We start from the raw sequence: 14721 nt of genomic DNA on the forward strand, positions 1-14721 counted from the left end.
TAGGCATAGCCCTACCAAAATCTACCTATGAGCTTTGATAAATGGGCCTCAGCTTAAAATAGAGAGAATGGACTGAAGACATTAAGTTCCTGTCAAGTCCTAAAATGATGGGACCCCAGGAAAATGGCCAATAGCCAAAGCAGCTGCAGAGCTCAGAAGCAGCTGTGGGGGTCATCAAGCAGCTATGGGGGTCATCCACAACACAGGCGGAGCACTTACAGCAATAAAACACGCCGAAGACCAGACAGCTCTGCTATCCTGGGCCTTGAAAACTCAACAGTCACTTAGTAGCCACTGAATACTAAGGCCATCAGGATGCCTATGGAAGTCCTGGCCACCATACAACTCCCAGTGAGCCAGCCAGGCCCACCTCTGCACGCTGAACCAGGTGCACCTGCAGCCTCAGCACAACGATGGCTCGCAGGGGGGACCTTAGGCCCCGAGGAAAAGTCACTCTCCGCCTGTGCACTGTTTAGTGAGGTGGGAAGTCCACTGCATACTGAGAAGATTTCCATTAAAGAAAAGAAACCATGTTTGGCACATAAATGTATCTGAGTTAAATTTTTGTTTGCCTAGAAATACCGGCTCAGAAGAGCCAATCCTGTGTGGACCATGTGCAGATTTTACTGCATGCAAGCTAGTGAGGGGTGTGGCCTGTGGGAGACAGGAGTGAAATCAGAGATCCAGGAGGCAGGCTCCCCAGGTTTTTTAGTCTATTATTAAAAAGTTTAAGTAAGTTGAAGGGCAACAGGGAATAAGGAACACAGGAAAAACTGGGAGAGTGCACCCATGACCGGTAAAAGAGGCTGGAAACAAGACATTACGATTTTGCCTCAAGTTGGTAAGGAGTCTCTGAGGTAACACTCCCGAGAACTAACAATAAGGACAGGAAGAGTCTGTGTGAGCACCACAAGCTTTATTCTTTCCGGATTCTGCTCTTATATTCCTGTGGACTCTCCATTTCTCTTACGCGATCCTTTCTGTACCCATGCCTTAAATATGGTTCAAAGTCTGCCCAAGGCCCTCTTGCCTCATCCACTCCACTCGGGCTTCAACCAGCACTTGCTGGTCTCTCTATGGACCCGACCCCGCATGCCTCCACTGGACACCTCCACCTGGACATCTTAACAGGGCCAGGCTGAACCCATCTCGCCACCGTGGTCCTCTGTTCCTCCACACCCACCTTCAAGACACACTCCTCCTTGGTGTTCCCCACCATCACCAGACATTGTTTAAGCTAAAAACCTCACTAACTAGGGACTGGATAAATAAAGGGTATTAAACGACGCAGCAGGAGACAGAGAAGAAGCCTGTTTTCAAACAAGGTCGGCGAACTACCTTCAGGACCTACTGCAGGGTGCTAGCTTCACTCCCACAGGAACAGCTGTCAGGTTAAAGTACAGAAGGGGTAACTCTACACGAAGCGTCGGCCTTACCTTTGAGTCGTAGGCAGACTGTTTAATGACTTCGGGGGCCATCCAGAAAGGGGTGCCCACAAAGGTATTTCTTTTTATCTGGGTATCCGTCAACTGGCCCGCCACTCCAAAGTCAGCCAGCTTCACCTCTCCATGTTCCGAGAGCAGAACGTTGGCAGCTGGAAAATAAAACCAAAGACGCCTCCTGACATTACCTGCTGCGTCGTTCCGTCCACTATCACTTGGGGAACGTCTGCCTTCTCTCCCCAGCGAGATCACCAGGCACCAAAGGGATGCTATGGGTTAAACTCGCCTCGAAGGCCAGCCCACTCCGGGCAGGCTGCAGGGAGAAGCAGCTTGCCTCAACAGCTCCTTGCTACCCGCCTGAGGGGTTCCAAAGGAGCAAACACAACGTTTTCTTACCTTTAATGTCTCTATGAATTTTCTTCTCCGAATGCAAATAATCAAGTCCTTTCAGGATTTCTCTTAATATAGTAGCAATCTGAGTTTCATCTAAAGGGCCAGGTTCTAACTAATAAGAAAAAAATTATTAAAGTTAGTTAAATGATTATCTTAGAAGTTTGAAATGATAAGACAGTCAATCCCTGTGTTAAATGGGCAAGAACAATTAAAATTTAAAATCTTCTTCACTCCAAAACATTTTGCCCAAACAATAAAAACCTATTTAAAGGGCCCCCTGCCCACCCCCCCCCCAAAAAAAAGAACCAGAGAAAACGAGTTTGCTGAATGAAGCCAAGCTGGCTAAGAACCAAAGCAGCGCCGAGGAGGAGGCCCACGGTCAGCCCCGTCGCGCCGGCAAGCTGCGCTGGGAGGGATGTTAGTCCAGAGACTCACGGTACCTGCCAGGCAGGACACGGAGCAGCTTGGCTCTGTCCAAACATAGTAACCGTTATCAAAACGCAAGAGGTCAGAAAGAGGCCCGCGAGCCGACTGCTTTCCGAGGCTACCCTGCACCAGAATTTTTAAATCTGAATTTTAAAACTTGAGGGAAGGGAGCTCAAAGTGCTGAATTCCTAATGATTTAGGGTTTCTTGTTATTCAGTATATATGTTATTCCAAACGAAGTAATAACAGCCTCTGAAAACATATTGTGAGAAACTCAAAGGAATTAACACTGCTTGATATTCATAATCATACAATGATGTAAGGAAGAAACGTCAAGCACACATATCTCCATTTTAAAAAGAAAAAATTACGTTCTAGAGCTCAGTTCAAATTGGATAATAAGTCCACCGTCACTCGCAGAGCAGGGAATTCAACCACAACTAATAATTACATAAATTACTTCAGCAAAACCACCTAACACTCCCTAAAGGACTCATAATGGAACCATCAGAAAGAGGAGAATTCTAATAATTTAATTTTTCATCTGAATGATGATCCCCGTTATTACGTTTCCGGACTTGACAGTGAATGCCATGATAACCCAAATTCACAGACTTTAGTCAACAGGAACACACAGCACCGTGACATTCACTGAGTAAGTTTTCAAAAGATAGATGTGCTTTAAACCAAAGGCAGTGAACTAGGATACTCCTTCTAAGGCCGAGTTCTGATTGACGCACGTTCATTTTCTTGGGCAGACAGTCCTACTTGTGTGTCTCAGGGGCTTCGCCAGGATGATGGCAACAGAACAACTGTTTATGGGCCCAAGGTGGGGGCAACAAAGACACCGCTTCTAGCTTCATGACAGCTTTCTGGTTCCACTCAGCAAGCGGTGCGGCCTCTGATCACAGGCCAACGCAGCCCGCAAGACAATCCACAAAGTCCGGGGGAGACGGGCAGGGGCTGCCTCAGTGGGACTCTGGCTGGTCTGGCAGCAGGACACACCCATGACCAAGCAACTTTCTCACATTCAGAACACAAATGTAAGAGAGTGTGCTGCTCACTTGTAGTTTTACCTTATATGTTGAGAGAAAAATCACAGCACTTGGGTCAACTGGCCTCCCAAGAGGTACCCCAAATTCTAATTAAGATACTGTCCAAAAACTACCTCAGACTATGGCAACATGTTGCACACTTTGTTGCAAGAACCTAACCTTTCCCAAAATTATCTGACCAAAAGTCTTATTTTCAAGAAACACACACCAAAACTACTACCCCAAAGGACATAACGTAGATACCCTCTCTTGTCTGCCTTCTCCACACCTATTTTTGAGTATTCAGAGACTGTAGAAATTTTAAGACTCAAAATGAGGAAAACGCACTTTTCTCATAACCTAGGGAAAAGAGGGAGGAGGGTAGAGACGCTGGCGTATTTTCTCTTATGCACAACACCAGAACACAGAAGGATAACCCAGTCATTCAATATCACATCACAGAGTGGAGGTCCCATTTCCTCCTCCAGCAGATTTTCGCCCAAGCAGATAATCAGTAACATTCAGCTAGACCACCTCCTCCCTTCTATTATCAAGTCTCTGGAAAGAAACAGCAGAGCAGCCTGGTGTTATCATCAAAGGGAGATAAGAGCTGAGGAAAACTAATTGAAAATCCTTCCTTGGATCATTTAAGGGCTGGCTCTCTGATTAATGTATGTATGGTTATGCTCTTTCACATCTGGCCCAAACACCACCCACCAATGATTTATATGCCATGGGGAGACGGTGGGGGAAGGGGAGAAAGACAGATACTCTATTCACAGGGTAGGGAGATCCTTCACGGTGTCACAATTCACTATGAAAGGTACTCAGTTGTTCTCTATACCACCGGTGGGTAAGACCAGGCTGAGCTAAGTTCTCAGAAAAATATATTAGCATTCTCCACCATAACCATTTTCTAAGCAGTATAAACATAGTGGTCTCTATCATTAAGAAGACTGTGGGATCTGCAAATAATCTTTATAAAACAAAGAATTTCAGGAAAAAATTCCGACTGCATCTCATCTCTGGGTGACTTCTAATTCCCTCTCCCCCAAGTCTCTTCCCCCCTTCTTGCTCTATAATAGAGACTACTAGCCAGGCACATGGTCACCCAACTACAGACCACATGAGTCAGCCTCTGCAGCAGCCAGCCTGGCCACGTGACTAAGTCAATGGAAGATGAGCACAAGTGACCTGTGCCTCCTCCTGGTCTGGGCTTTGCAACCCTGGCAGCTGGAGAGGACAAGGAGTGAAGACCACGGGAAGCCATGGGCTACAGATGGTAGAGGACCCACCAGTGGAGGGCCCTGATGACCATGTGGACCAAAGCCCAGTGACCCCAGATGTGGCAGAGAAATAAGTTTCTATCTTGTGTGTGACAAGATACCTCGTTTGGGGGCCACCACAACAGCAGCTCAGCTTAAACACGAATGAATATGCCATCTCATTTTTTAAAAACCATGTTGCATATTCATTTTTAAGTTTGTCAAACATCTCGGCCTGATTGAGTGACCAATTTACGTAGCATAGTTCCTTCTTAATTAGATTCCAAGGCTGTCCCTTAGATTCTCCTAGATCCTGACTGATCTTTTAATCATCTAAAAAATCTTTAATCTCAGGCCCTCTGTTGCCAATCCTCACTCCAATTCTGCCACTTCACCTGACTCTCTTTACTTTCCTTGTAGCACTTTCCCACATAGGATATACCTGAGGGTCCTCCCCCACTAGAATATAGCTCCATCAGAGTAGGGGTTTTCTTCTGCCTCGTTCATTGCACAACTCCAAACAGCCAGAACAGCATGTGGCCCATAGTAGGCACACAACAAATATTTTCTGAATGAAAAATGAATTCACCCAAAATCTATCACATTTTAAGTTATAAAGTCTTAAAACTGTGTGATACCTATTACACTCGTAAGTCATGGCACCCTAGAAGCAGACAGAACTTGAGAAATTATTTACACAAGTGGTTTTCAAACTGTATTTCCTCAAAGCGGCCTTGGGGATCCTGCAAACGTGTAATTTCAATTTATTATTTAATTTTCTTTTAAATTAAAAAAAAAAAACCCAACAGATTGAACATACTCAAATGTGTGGATTCAAAATAAAATATATGCCTATTTTACTTTAGCATTCATGGCTCTTAATAACTAAGCTATATTGTGTCTATGCTTCACACTAGCCTCCATACTGTACACTCCAATAACAGGTAAAGGTATTAAGCGCATTTTTTGGTCAAAAAAAGTCAAAAAGCACGCATCACCAGAAAAGAGGAAGAGAGGGCTCCAAGGGACACATACCCTCCAACACCATCAGTTTATCTTCTGCAGCTACAGAGATGGCCACGCCCAGATAAGAGAACTGAGAGGTTCATCCACAGGATGGCATCTCAGTAATTTACAAAAAACAGATCTGGGTTAATTCCTAACTTGAAGTAATAAAGCCTTTCCACTGTGTCCTTCATTTTGTCTGATCTGCGGGACCCAAGATTTATTTACACATCATGTTGTCGTAGAAAGATACTAGGATTCTCGACTTGGTCTTGAAGCCAACCATCCTTACCTGGGGCATAGTCACTTCTGTCTCTAGGGCCATCTCTGAATGTGCAAAGTGGGAAGAGGGAACGAGATTTTCAGTTCTCTTCAGCTCTGACAGTTGATGTTGCTGGCACCTCAGGAGGCTCAGTGGTAGGGACATTAAGAAAGGACTGTGACACCCAGACAATTACCTACCTACATCCAAAATACCCCACCACTTCCCACAAACGAACATCCAGGCAACTCTATCTCTGTCCCACATCCCAAGCTAGACCTGCCTCCATCTGGAACCTCAATTCCAGAATCCAAAAAAAGCGAAAAAATTAACTATCAGACATGCTTAAAAGGCAATCTTGAGTGACGCAGGATGGCCATCTTCCTGTCCCAGGCAAAAGTGTCATTAAGATTCAATGTAAGGAATTAAACTGTCTCACAGCCTAAGTAAAAAGACATGATAACCACAATGTAGAGTGAAAAAGGCGAAACAAAATAATAATATGTACGCCACAATTCAAGCTATATAAAACATATATGCTTATGGTCAAGAACTGGGAGGGGCTGCAGAGACACAGCTGTATATCTCTGAGTAGACTGAAAACTCAGACAATTTTCATTACTGTTACGGACTGAATGTTTCTGTCTCCCCATCCACCCAAAATTTGTGTTAAAATCCTAACACCCAAAGCGGTGGTTTTAAGAGGTGGAGCCATTGGGGGTGACAAGGTCACAGGGGTGGAACCCTCACGAACTAGATTAGTGCCCTTGTAAGAAGAGGCCAGGCAGTTTGCTCTGGCTCTCGGCCCTCCCTCAGGGGAGGATACAAGACACTATCTACAAGCCAGGCAGTGGGTCCTCAACAGACACCAGATCTGCCAGCGCCTTGATCTTGGACAGTCTCCAAAACTCTGAGACATAAATGTTTGCTGCTTAAGTCACCCAGTCTACGGTAACCTGTTACAGCAGCCCGAGCTAAGACAATTACTGAGCGCATGAAGGGGAAGGATGAATCCAGAGAGAAGAAAGCGAAGAAAGAACCGGTGAGATTTTCATGCTCCGGGCAACGGCAGAGCCTTTCTCCTTGAACAAGACACACCTCATCATCTTTCTCTCCACGGCCCCTCACATATCGGGCTCCTCCAAGGTCACAAATAAACATACTAGCACTAAGCCTCTTAACAGAGAGAAAGATTGAATAAAAGCAAGCAGAATGTTTCAAAATAAGCCCCAAATGCTGCATGGTTATCAAATTTTTATATACAATAATATTCTGGTTTTAAAAATCTTTTACAAACATGTAATAGATCCTCTCAAAATAATCCTAATCACTTCCAACATTCAAAAAATAATACTTGTATCCCATTATTAAAGTGTGTCCTCTTCTTTGAGGGTTGGGGGTAGGCCAACAAAAAGGAGATAAGAGATAAGACAAAGTCAGAGGGAGCCGCAGTTGGCCACAATGAGGTCCAGTATTTGCTAGCTGGGGCACCTAACCTCTGAGTGTCTCCATTTCTTCATCAATTAAAATGAGATGATGAGGGGCATCCAAAAAGAGATGTCGGGTTCTTGTCACCAGGGACACTGATGTGGAAGGCAGATGACAGTTTGCTAGGACTCACAGCAAATGGGATTTTTTTTTAAATAAATGGAGAGTTCTACACTTCCTTCCAACTGTAATGTCTAAAATTTCACAGACTTCAATTCAAAGCTCCAAAGAAAGCTATCACTAAATAAATTAAATTACTGTGGCATTAAGAATGAATAAACTAAAGCATCTGGAGACTAGAATTGCTGCTCTGAAGGACTCAGTTTTGGAAAAGAGTCCCTGCAAACAACTTTACATACTCCACAAATGAAACTCACTTAAGATAACAGTCAAGCTAATTACACAAAACAAGATAATTTTCTACATTCCTGTAGTATTTCCCAAAAGAGTAAAAAAATGAAAAGCTCTTTGTGTAATGTGTATATTTACGGAAAACAAGCACAGCAAGTCATAAAATTTATCCAGCTGTTTTGTTGCTTTTCCCATTTTAATATAACTGTTTATACCATATTAAATTTTTTCCTTGAAATTTCCTTTTGAACACCATTTTGGCCAAAAAAGCAATTGGTCAAATATAACATTATGCAATTTTTTACAATTGGGTGCATAAGCCTTTTAGAGATACATGTAGTTTTAAAGCTTTACCTTCCCAAGAAACTACCAATTACTACGATTACTGTGAGAAAGAAATCTTTTAATCAAAGGGTATTTCTTGTCTTAACAAAAAAAGTCTGCATAGACAATATCCACTAAAATACACCGGCTTCTTTCAGCTTGCACTCTGAGAGCAGCGCGAACTACAGACCCATCATCTGACAACTTCCTCTCTGGCAGGACCCACCCTCTAACACTAAAATGATAGATTAAGCCTGTCTGGGAAATCACCATTCACCCAAAAACCTGGCTTTTACAGGATGGGGAGGAAATGAGGGCTGATGGCATTGATTTCACTTCATAACCACAGTGAGGACAAGATGTCAAGTGTTGCACAACTGTGGGAGTTTTTTAAAAAATTTATTTTCCATATACTAAGTTTCAAGGACAACTTAAGCAATGCTGGTTACTTCTGAGCTTCAAGTCAGAGGCCAACATGTAACCACATTCTATCACGAGAAGCGAGTCACAGACCATGACTTGGAGGTCATCCTATCCCTAGCTTCCACCATCTTGTATGGGGCTGGCGCACACTAATGGCACCGTAGGAGGCAGCCAGTGGGAAACACAGTCCTGGGGCAGGTCCGGCCCCACCATAAACACACTGCGAGGGGCAGCAAGGCTTCTGCAGGCACATCCAGGGAAGGAAGTACGCCCTCCTGCTTGACCAGACCACAGCCTCAGCACGGGACGGTGCAATGCAACCATCACACCCTGCCTGTCTTACTCCTGAAATCAAATTTTAATTTTTAAAAATTCTAATTCTAATTAATTAGAAATGAAAATGTTCCATGCATATTTTGGAAGCTAAGCTACTACCTGAAATATGAAACAATGATGGGGTAACAGCTCCACAAAAGTTACCACCAGTTTTGGAAAACAAACCACCAAACTGGTCTCTGGTGAGACACTGACAGGCTGGGTCCTCCTCGGCTTCTGTGAATGAGTCACTGGTTTCACGAAACAATAACACTGGTTTCAAAAGTAGGCCTATAATTTTCGGTAACATATCAGACACAGAAACATATAAGGAATAGTTTAGTCCCTTTTTCATGCAACTTAAGAGGAAAACAGAAATGGATATAAAATCAGAATTTTCTTTACAACCAAGATTTACTGAGAAAAGCTTTGACGCGTATCAGGCTTCAGACGTAACACTTACTAGATCCAGTGCGGAGCCTCCACCAAGGTATTCCATGATTATCCACAATTTAGTATCCTACGAAAACAAAAACAGGAGGAAAATTATTTTAAAAAAACAAACCCAGAAAAAATTATTTTAAATGATATCTAAGGTATTTTTCACTGTTATTTTGGAACGAGGAAATTTTACAGACACATAACAGCAAGAAAAGCGCATCCAGGTGAGCACTGTGAGCAAGAAAACCTGCCCTGTCAGAGGGGGCTTGCACAGCCGGCCCAGGCCCCTGCCGCAGACCCTCCAGGCAGCGTGTTCCAGACCCAGTAAACCAGAATCCTCAAGGGGGACCAGGAGGTGTCCATTTGTAAACAACCTCAGTTGTGATACCAGGCACAGTAGGGTTTGGGAATCGGTCTCCAAAGCCAGTTAAGGCCAGCAGCAGTCACAACGTCCCACCCTGGTGTCAGCCAGGAGGCGCCCGGGGCACACAGTGGTGGGAACAGACCACTTCCCTCCCTCTGGGTGCAGCTCTGAGCCATACAGTGTCTGACCTTCAGTCCCTGCGAGCAGAGGGAAGGCAGTGCTTCCCAGGTTGGGAGGGCTAGTGCAGCCTTTCCTTCACTCCCTCGTTTTGTGGAAAGGCAGCCAATTTCAGACACCCCAAAGGCTACCGTACTCTGTACAGGGAACTTTCCAGGAAAGCAGGCCCAGTCAGTCTAAGCCTTGCGTCTGGTGTCCTCTCAGACCACGCCTCACCAGCATCAACTCTCTGTCTTTTCCCTTTGTCTCTCTTGAGCCATTCAGCCCCCATGACTTCCAGAGTTCTTTTAAAACACAAATCCAAAAGTTCCACTCCCTTGAAAACTAACATGCAAGCAAGCAAATATCCACACTGCTCTCCATGAGCGGGTGTCTGTGTGGTGGTCCAGCTTGGGGATGAGCCAGACCAGGGCTGGAATCCTGACCCCTCCTTACAACCTGAGGGACCTGGGAAGAGACTTCCTCTCTAAGCTTCTGACTGAGCGCCTAGCCAAGTGCCTGACCCACAGCCAGGAAGCAAGAACGACAGCTAGCGACGTGGATAACCCATCACAGTATCAATGGTAAGTAACTTGTCAGTAATATGGGTGGCAGATAACCCCTTAGTCACAGTGGTGGTGGACAACCCCGCAGTCACAGTGGTGGTGGACAACCCCGCAGTCACAGTGGTGGTGGTGGATAGCCCTGCAGTCACAGTGGTGGCGGATAACCTGTCACAGCCCCAGTGGTGTTCTGATCCACTACCTGAATTCCTGGGTGTACTGACGTCAACACGCTTCATTGCTAACTCAATATTTTATGGTAGATTTCATACACATCAAAAGAGAAAAGATAAGGAAACAAAACCTTGCCATGGCTCCATGGTACCTTTCGGAGAGAACGGAGCCCGCGCTCTTCAGAACATCCCCAAGGAAGACCCCTCCCACAGGCCCCATCGCACCCTGTGGTTCTAGAACGCTAACTCTGAGCTTGCTCTTCTGGAACATGGCGCAGTTTCAGCCTTTTCGCCTCAGCAGTTTCTTCTGTCAGGAAAACCTCACCTGCTTCCCTCCCCCATACTCTCTGTGCATCTTTCACTTGTCACAAACTTTCAAGCACCTATTGGTCTGATTTTGGTTTTAGATTTACGTGTCTGTGTTTCCCACCAACAGCAAACTAAGTGCCCAGGGACAGTGCCACCGTGGTCAAGCTCTGGTCAAGCTCGGGAAAGGTGAATTAGGAGGCTCTGCTGTCAGGGAAGGGTCGGCTTCTAGACTTCGGGGAGGCACTGATACATGCACCACATCTGTAAAATAAAGTCCTTCTAAAACTTAAAATAAACCCTGACATCTAGAGTCAATTCTGTGACTAGTCTAAACAAACACTCCGAGATTTACTGCATATAGAACACTTCCTCAAGCTTTCAAATGCCCTCGACTACTAACATGACGAAGACAATTTCAGTGGAGATTGGAAAAAGCACAGGAGCCTTAAATGAGGTATTTGGGATCCACATTATACATACAAACATCCTCCTCACTCAATAACTACCCAGTTATGGGCACCTGCCTTGAAGAGGCTCGATCATCCTGTCTCTGATTTCCAGAGAACACCCTATCAGAAAGAGTATTCTCAAGCCAGCGAGAGAAGGATAATCTGTGTATGACTCCACTCATATGAGGAATTTAAAATTATGGACTAAGAACAGTTTAGTGGATACCAGGGGAAAGGTGGGGTTGGGGGTGGGCACAAAGGGTGAAGTGGTGCACCTACAACACGAATGACAAACATTAATGTACAACTGAAATTTCACAAGATTGTAAGCTATCATTAACTCAATAAAAGAAAAAAAAGAAAGAGTATTCTCCAACCTTGCTTTCATTTCACAAGCACGCCCAATGGCAGATTTCCATACACTTGCTCCTGGGGAACAGCCGTGTTGCTCCTTGTAGGCATTCCTGAAGCACCCTGTCTTCTAGCTATTCCAGAGAAAGGCTAACACCATTTTGGATGACACGGGAAATTTAAACTGTTTTTCTATAAGGAACTGGGAACATCATATTTCTCTTCCTGGTCCCCTTTTTATGGCACTGTTTGACCCAGCCCCCAGCCCTTTTCTTTTACAGGTGTTAAGGGCCAGTTTGCTAACAGTGAGCTAAGCTCCACCTCCATCCCCTCTGTAGCTGGCTGTGCAGGTGGGACACCCTGGCAGACAATCCTGGCTGACTCAGAGACTCACCACACGCTTCCTGAGTCAGCCAGACATAAAGTGGCCACACCTGCCAACCATTCCAAAGCTCCATGCTTCTAAATCCCTTCAGGGTCAGCCCAGCAGGTAACTAAGCACCAAGGAAACAAAATAACCCTTTAAACATTGCCTTCTCCTTTCAGAAAGTCGTAACAGCGATGGCGACCCATTTTCCCATGTGCTCCTAGCCCCTCAGGGGCATTTAAGCAACAGCAGAACAACTGGCAAACCAGGTGCTCCCAGCTGAAAGGCTACCTGCCCCCCTCATCGTAAAGGCTTCGCCTTCCTGGAGAAGATGGAGTGAAGAGCTCCACCTCTCCTTTTATCTAGCTCATTCCTGATACTAGACGTGCTGGGGTATGAACACTATCCAAACACGAGGTCCACCAGATTCGGGGGCACTGAGGAAAACAGCAATGGGTCCTTTATTCAGCCCATCACTTTTTAAATACCCTGACAAGGTCCCATGACTAATGTGTTTTTGTTCCCAGTTCCACCAGAACCACTCATCACGGAATGTAAATTGTATCATGAAAGGTTCCAATGGTTGCCACCTCTCAGCTGAACTTGCTTTGCAACATCACTGGGTGTGCCGCTCACTCTGGGCGGAGTCGGAGAAGTCAGCCTGGAAAGTGGGGACAGCCCTCTAGATGTGGAGTCATCACCTTCACCAGCTCCTGCGCTCTCTGCGGCCAGCGGCCACTCCCTCCAGGCTGAGGGGCCAGGCACCAGGCGGCTACAAGAAGCAGACTGAGCACCTGCCTTCTAGAGTAGAAGACAGACCTCCAACGATTGTTCAACCAGCTAGAACTGTCGCGGGTGGGTGCCATGAGAGGGTAAGCAGGGACCTGCCGGACCTCAGAGTCAGAACCAAATGTCTTTTAAGATGAACCCAAATGCTGACTAGGCACTGAGATTGGGGGAGAGGCAGAGGGAGAGGACGAGGGGGAGAAGTGCAGGTCAGCCAGCACAACAGCAGGAGTGAAGCTGGAAGGCAGCAAAGAGGCGGGATCAAGGACCTAACAGAGGGAGGGCACAAGGAGGGGGCCCAGGCAGAGAGTGACCTGAAGCAAAGCGGCAGAGGAAAGCCGATCTTGCAGCCTGGGTTAAACATGGCAGGGAAGTCACATTCTCCTCAAAGTCACCAAAGGATACTGGAGCAGACACTCATTTTGGAGTAAGCGGTGAATGTGTGTGGAGAAGGGGCCAGACAGAGTGGCGAAAGGCTACTGGGGAGGCGGAGGTGGCCGTGGCGTCATCTGGCTAGGCGTGGGAGGCAGAAGTGACAGGACTTGGTGGTGCACAGGGAGGTCAACGCAACTTCCAGGCTGGGTCTCACTCAAAGGAACACCTGGCAATGCCATCCACTGACAGGCAGCCCCGGAGGAAGGAGGTACAGAGGGTATGACAAGTTTGGGCAGGTTGACAAAGGTGTCCACAGGTCATTCACGCAGAGAAGGCACCTCCTTTCTCTTAAAACAAAACAAATCGCTGGTTTTAAAATAACTGATAGCTTCTACTACATTCCAGTGTAAATTCCAAACTCTGTGGCTGGCTGAACTAGCCCTTCCCAAGCACGTACCCATCTGTCTCCTCATCTCATTTCTACCTTCTCTCCACGCCCGGGACGCACCAAGCTCTAAAGCCCACAGGCTTCTGCATGGCAGAGCATGCTGCCGGGAGACAGCCTGCCTGGCCTGCCTGGTGCAGTCACAGCTCACAGGCGGCTCCTCTGGGGACACTCATGCAGGGTATCCATCTCCCTGCTCCAGTCCCCGGGCCCAAGCATGCGTCGTCACTCTTCCTCACTCTTCCTCTCGCCTCAGAGAAAGAGGTCCACCTCATCCTCCGTCCAAGCACAGCCTTGCCAGCACGTGCTCTGTTCACCCACCACTTCCCAGTCCCACCAGTGATCTCCCTTTCCATGGGTGACCCCCAGTCCCACCAGTGACCCCATCACTCAATCTGTCGCCTTCCCTGTAACACTTTCATTCTTCTCCACAGCTCCCTTCCTCTGAACTCAAATCATTCTCTCACTTTCTCTAGTCTGACTCTCCCATGATCCCACTGAGCCCTAAAGGTATGGGTTCTGCTTTGCTTCTCCCTTCCTGGCTAGAATTCCCAAACTATAACCCCCAGCTGCTGGTTTCTCTTTCCTACCAGAAGAGAAGGCTGCTAAGAATAAACTTGGCCTACTTCACAAACCGGATGAGGGTTGAGATGCTGTGGACATCATGAAAACCAGGGACAGAGGGAAGGACATATCTCAGACTCAGCAGAGTCCTCAGGTGCAGACACGCCACCTGTGCTGCATCAGGGAGCACAGTGTAGCACCACGCCTCCAATGCAGGACACACACTCAACACAGGCAGAAAAGGTCTCCTAAACCTACCATCAGTCATGTTCCCAAATAAGCATTTCTACCACCACCAATCCTAAAATAAGAAACGTTCAAAAGGGACCAAACGGATTGGCTCCGGAAAGTGAAAGACGGGCTGTGAAGGCTGCAGGCAAAGCACTCCCCGTGGGCTACCTCAGGATTCCTCATCCTGGGCACTACTAACATTTGAGGCTGGATAACCCTTTGTCGTGGGGGCTGCCCTGTGCACTGGAGGGCGCTCAGCAACATCCTCAGATCTCTACCCACCAGATTCCAGTAACACATCCCCAGTTCTAATAACCAAAAACGTGTCCAGACACTGCCAACGACCTCTGGGGGCCAAAATCAGCCCCACTGGAAACCAGTGAACAACACAATCAATGTTGATAAACTTGAAATGTTAC

The 14721-nt window shown here is 46.4% G+C and overlaps 1 protein-coding gene across 6 annotated transcripts in view; it reads right to left on the reverse strand.

The window, feature by feature from the left end:
• The window catches only part of STK24 (serine/threonine kinase 24), a 113013-nt gene that overhangs the window by 19271 nt on the left and 79021 nt on the right, over nucleotides 1-14721 (reverse strand). For all 6 annotated transcript variants that reach the window (XM_023621753.2, XM_023621752.2, XM_014732158.3 and 3 more), the window contains 3 exons: nucleotides 9192-9248; nucleotides 1839-1947; nucleotides 1437-1594 (listed from right to left, as the gene is read on the reverse strand). In XM_023621753.2, coding sequence (XP_023477521.1) covers nucleotides 1437-1594; nucleotides 1839-1947; nucleotides 9192-9248 — 324 coding nt within the window. The remainder of the gene's footprint in view (nucleotides 1-1436; nucleotides 1595-1838; nucleotides 1948-9191; nucleotides 9249-14721) is intronic.

The sequence above is a fragment of the Equus caballus genome, chromosome 17, assembly GCF_041296265.1.
Source record: "Equus caballus isolate H_3958 breed thoroughbred chromosome 17, TB-T2T, whole genome shotgun sequence".
In the NCBI taxonomy this organism is placed as follows: domain Eukaryota; kingdom Metazoa; phylum Chordata; class Mammalia; order Perissodactyla; family Equidae; genus Equus; species Equus caballus.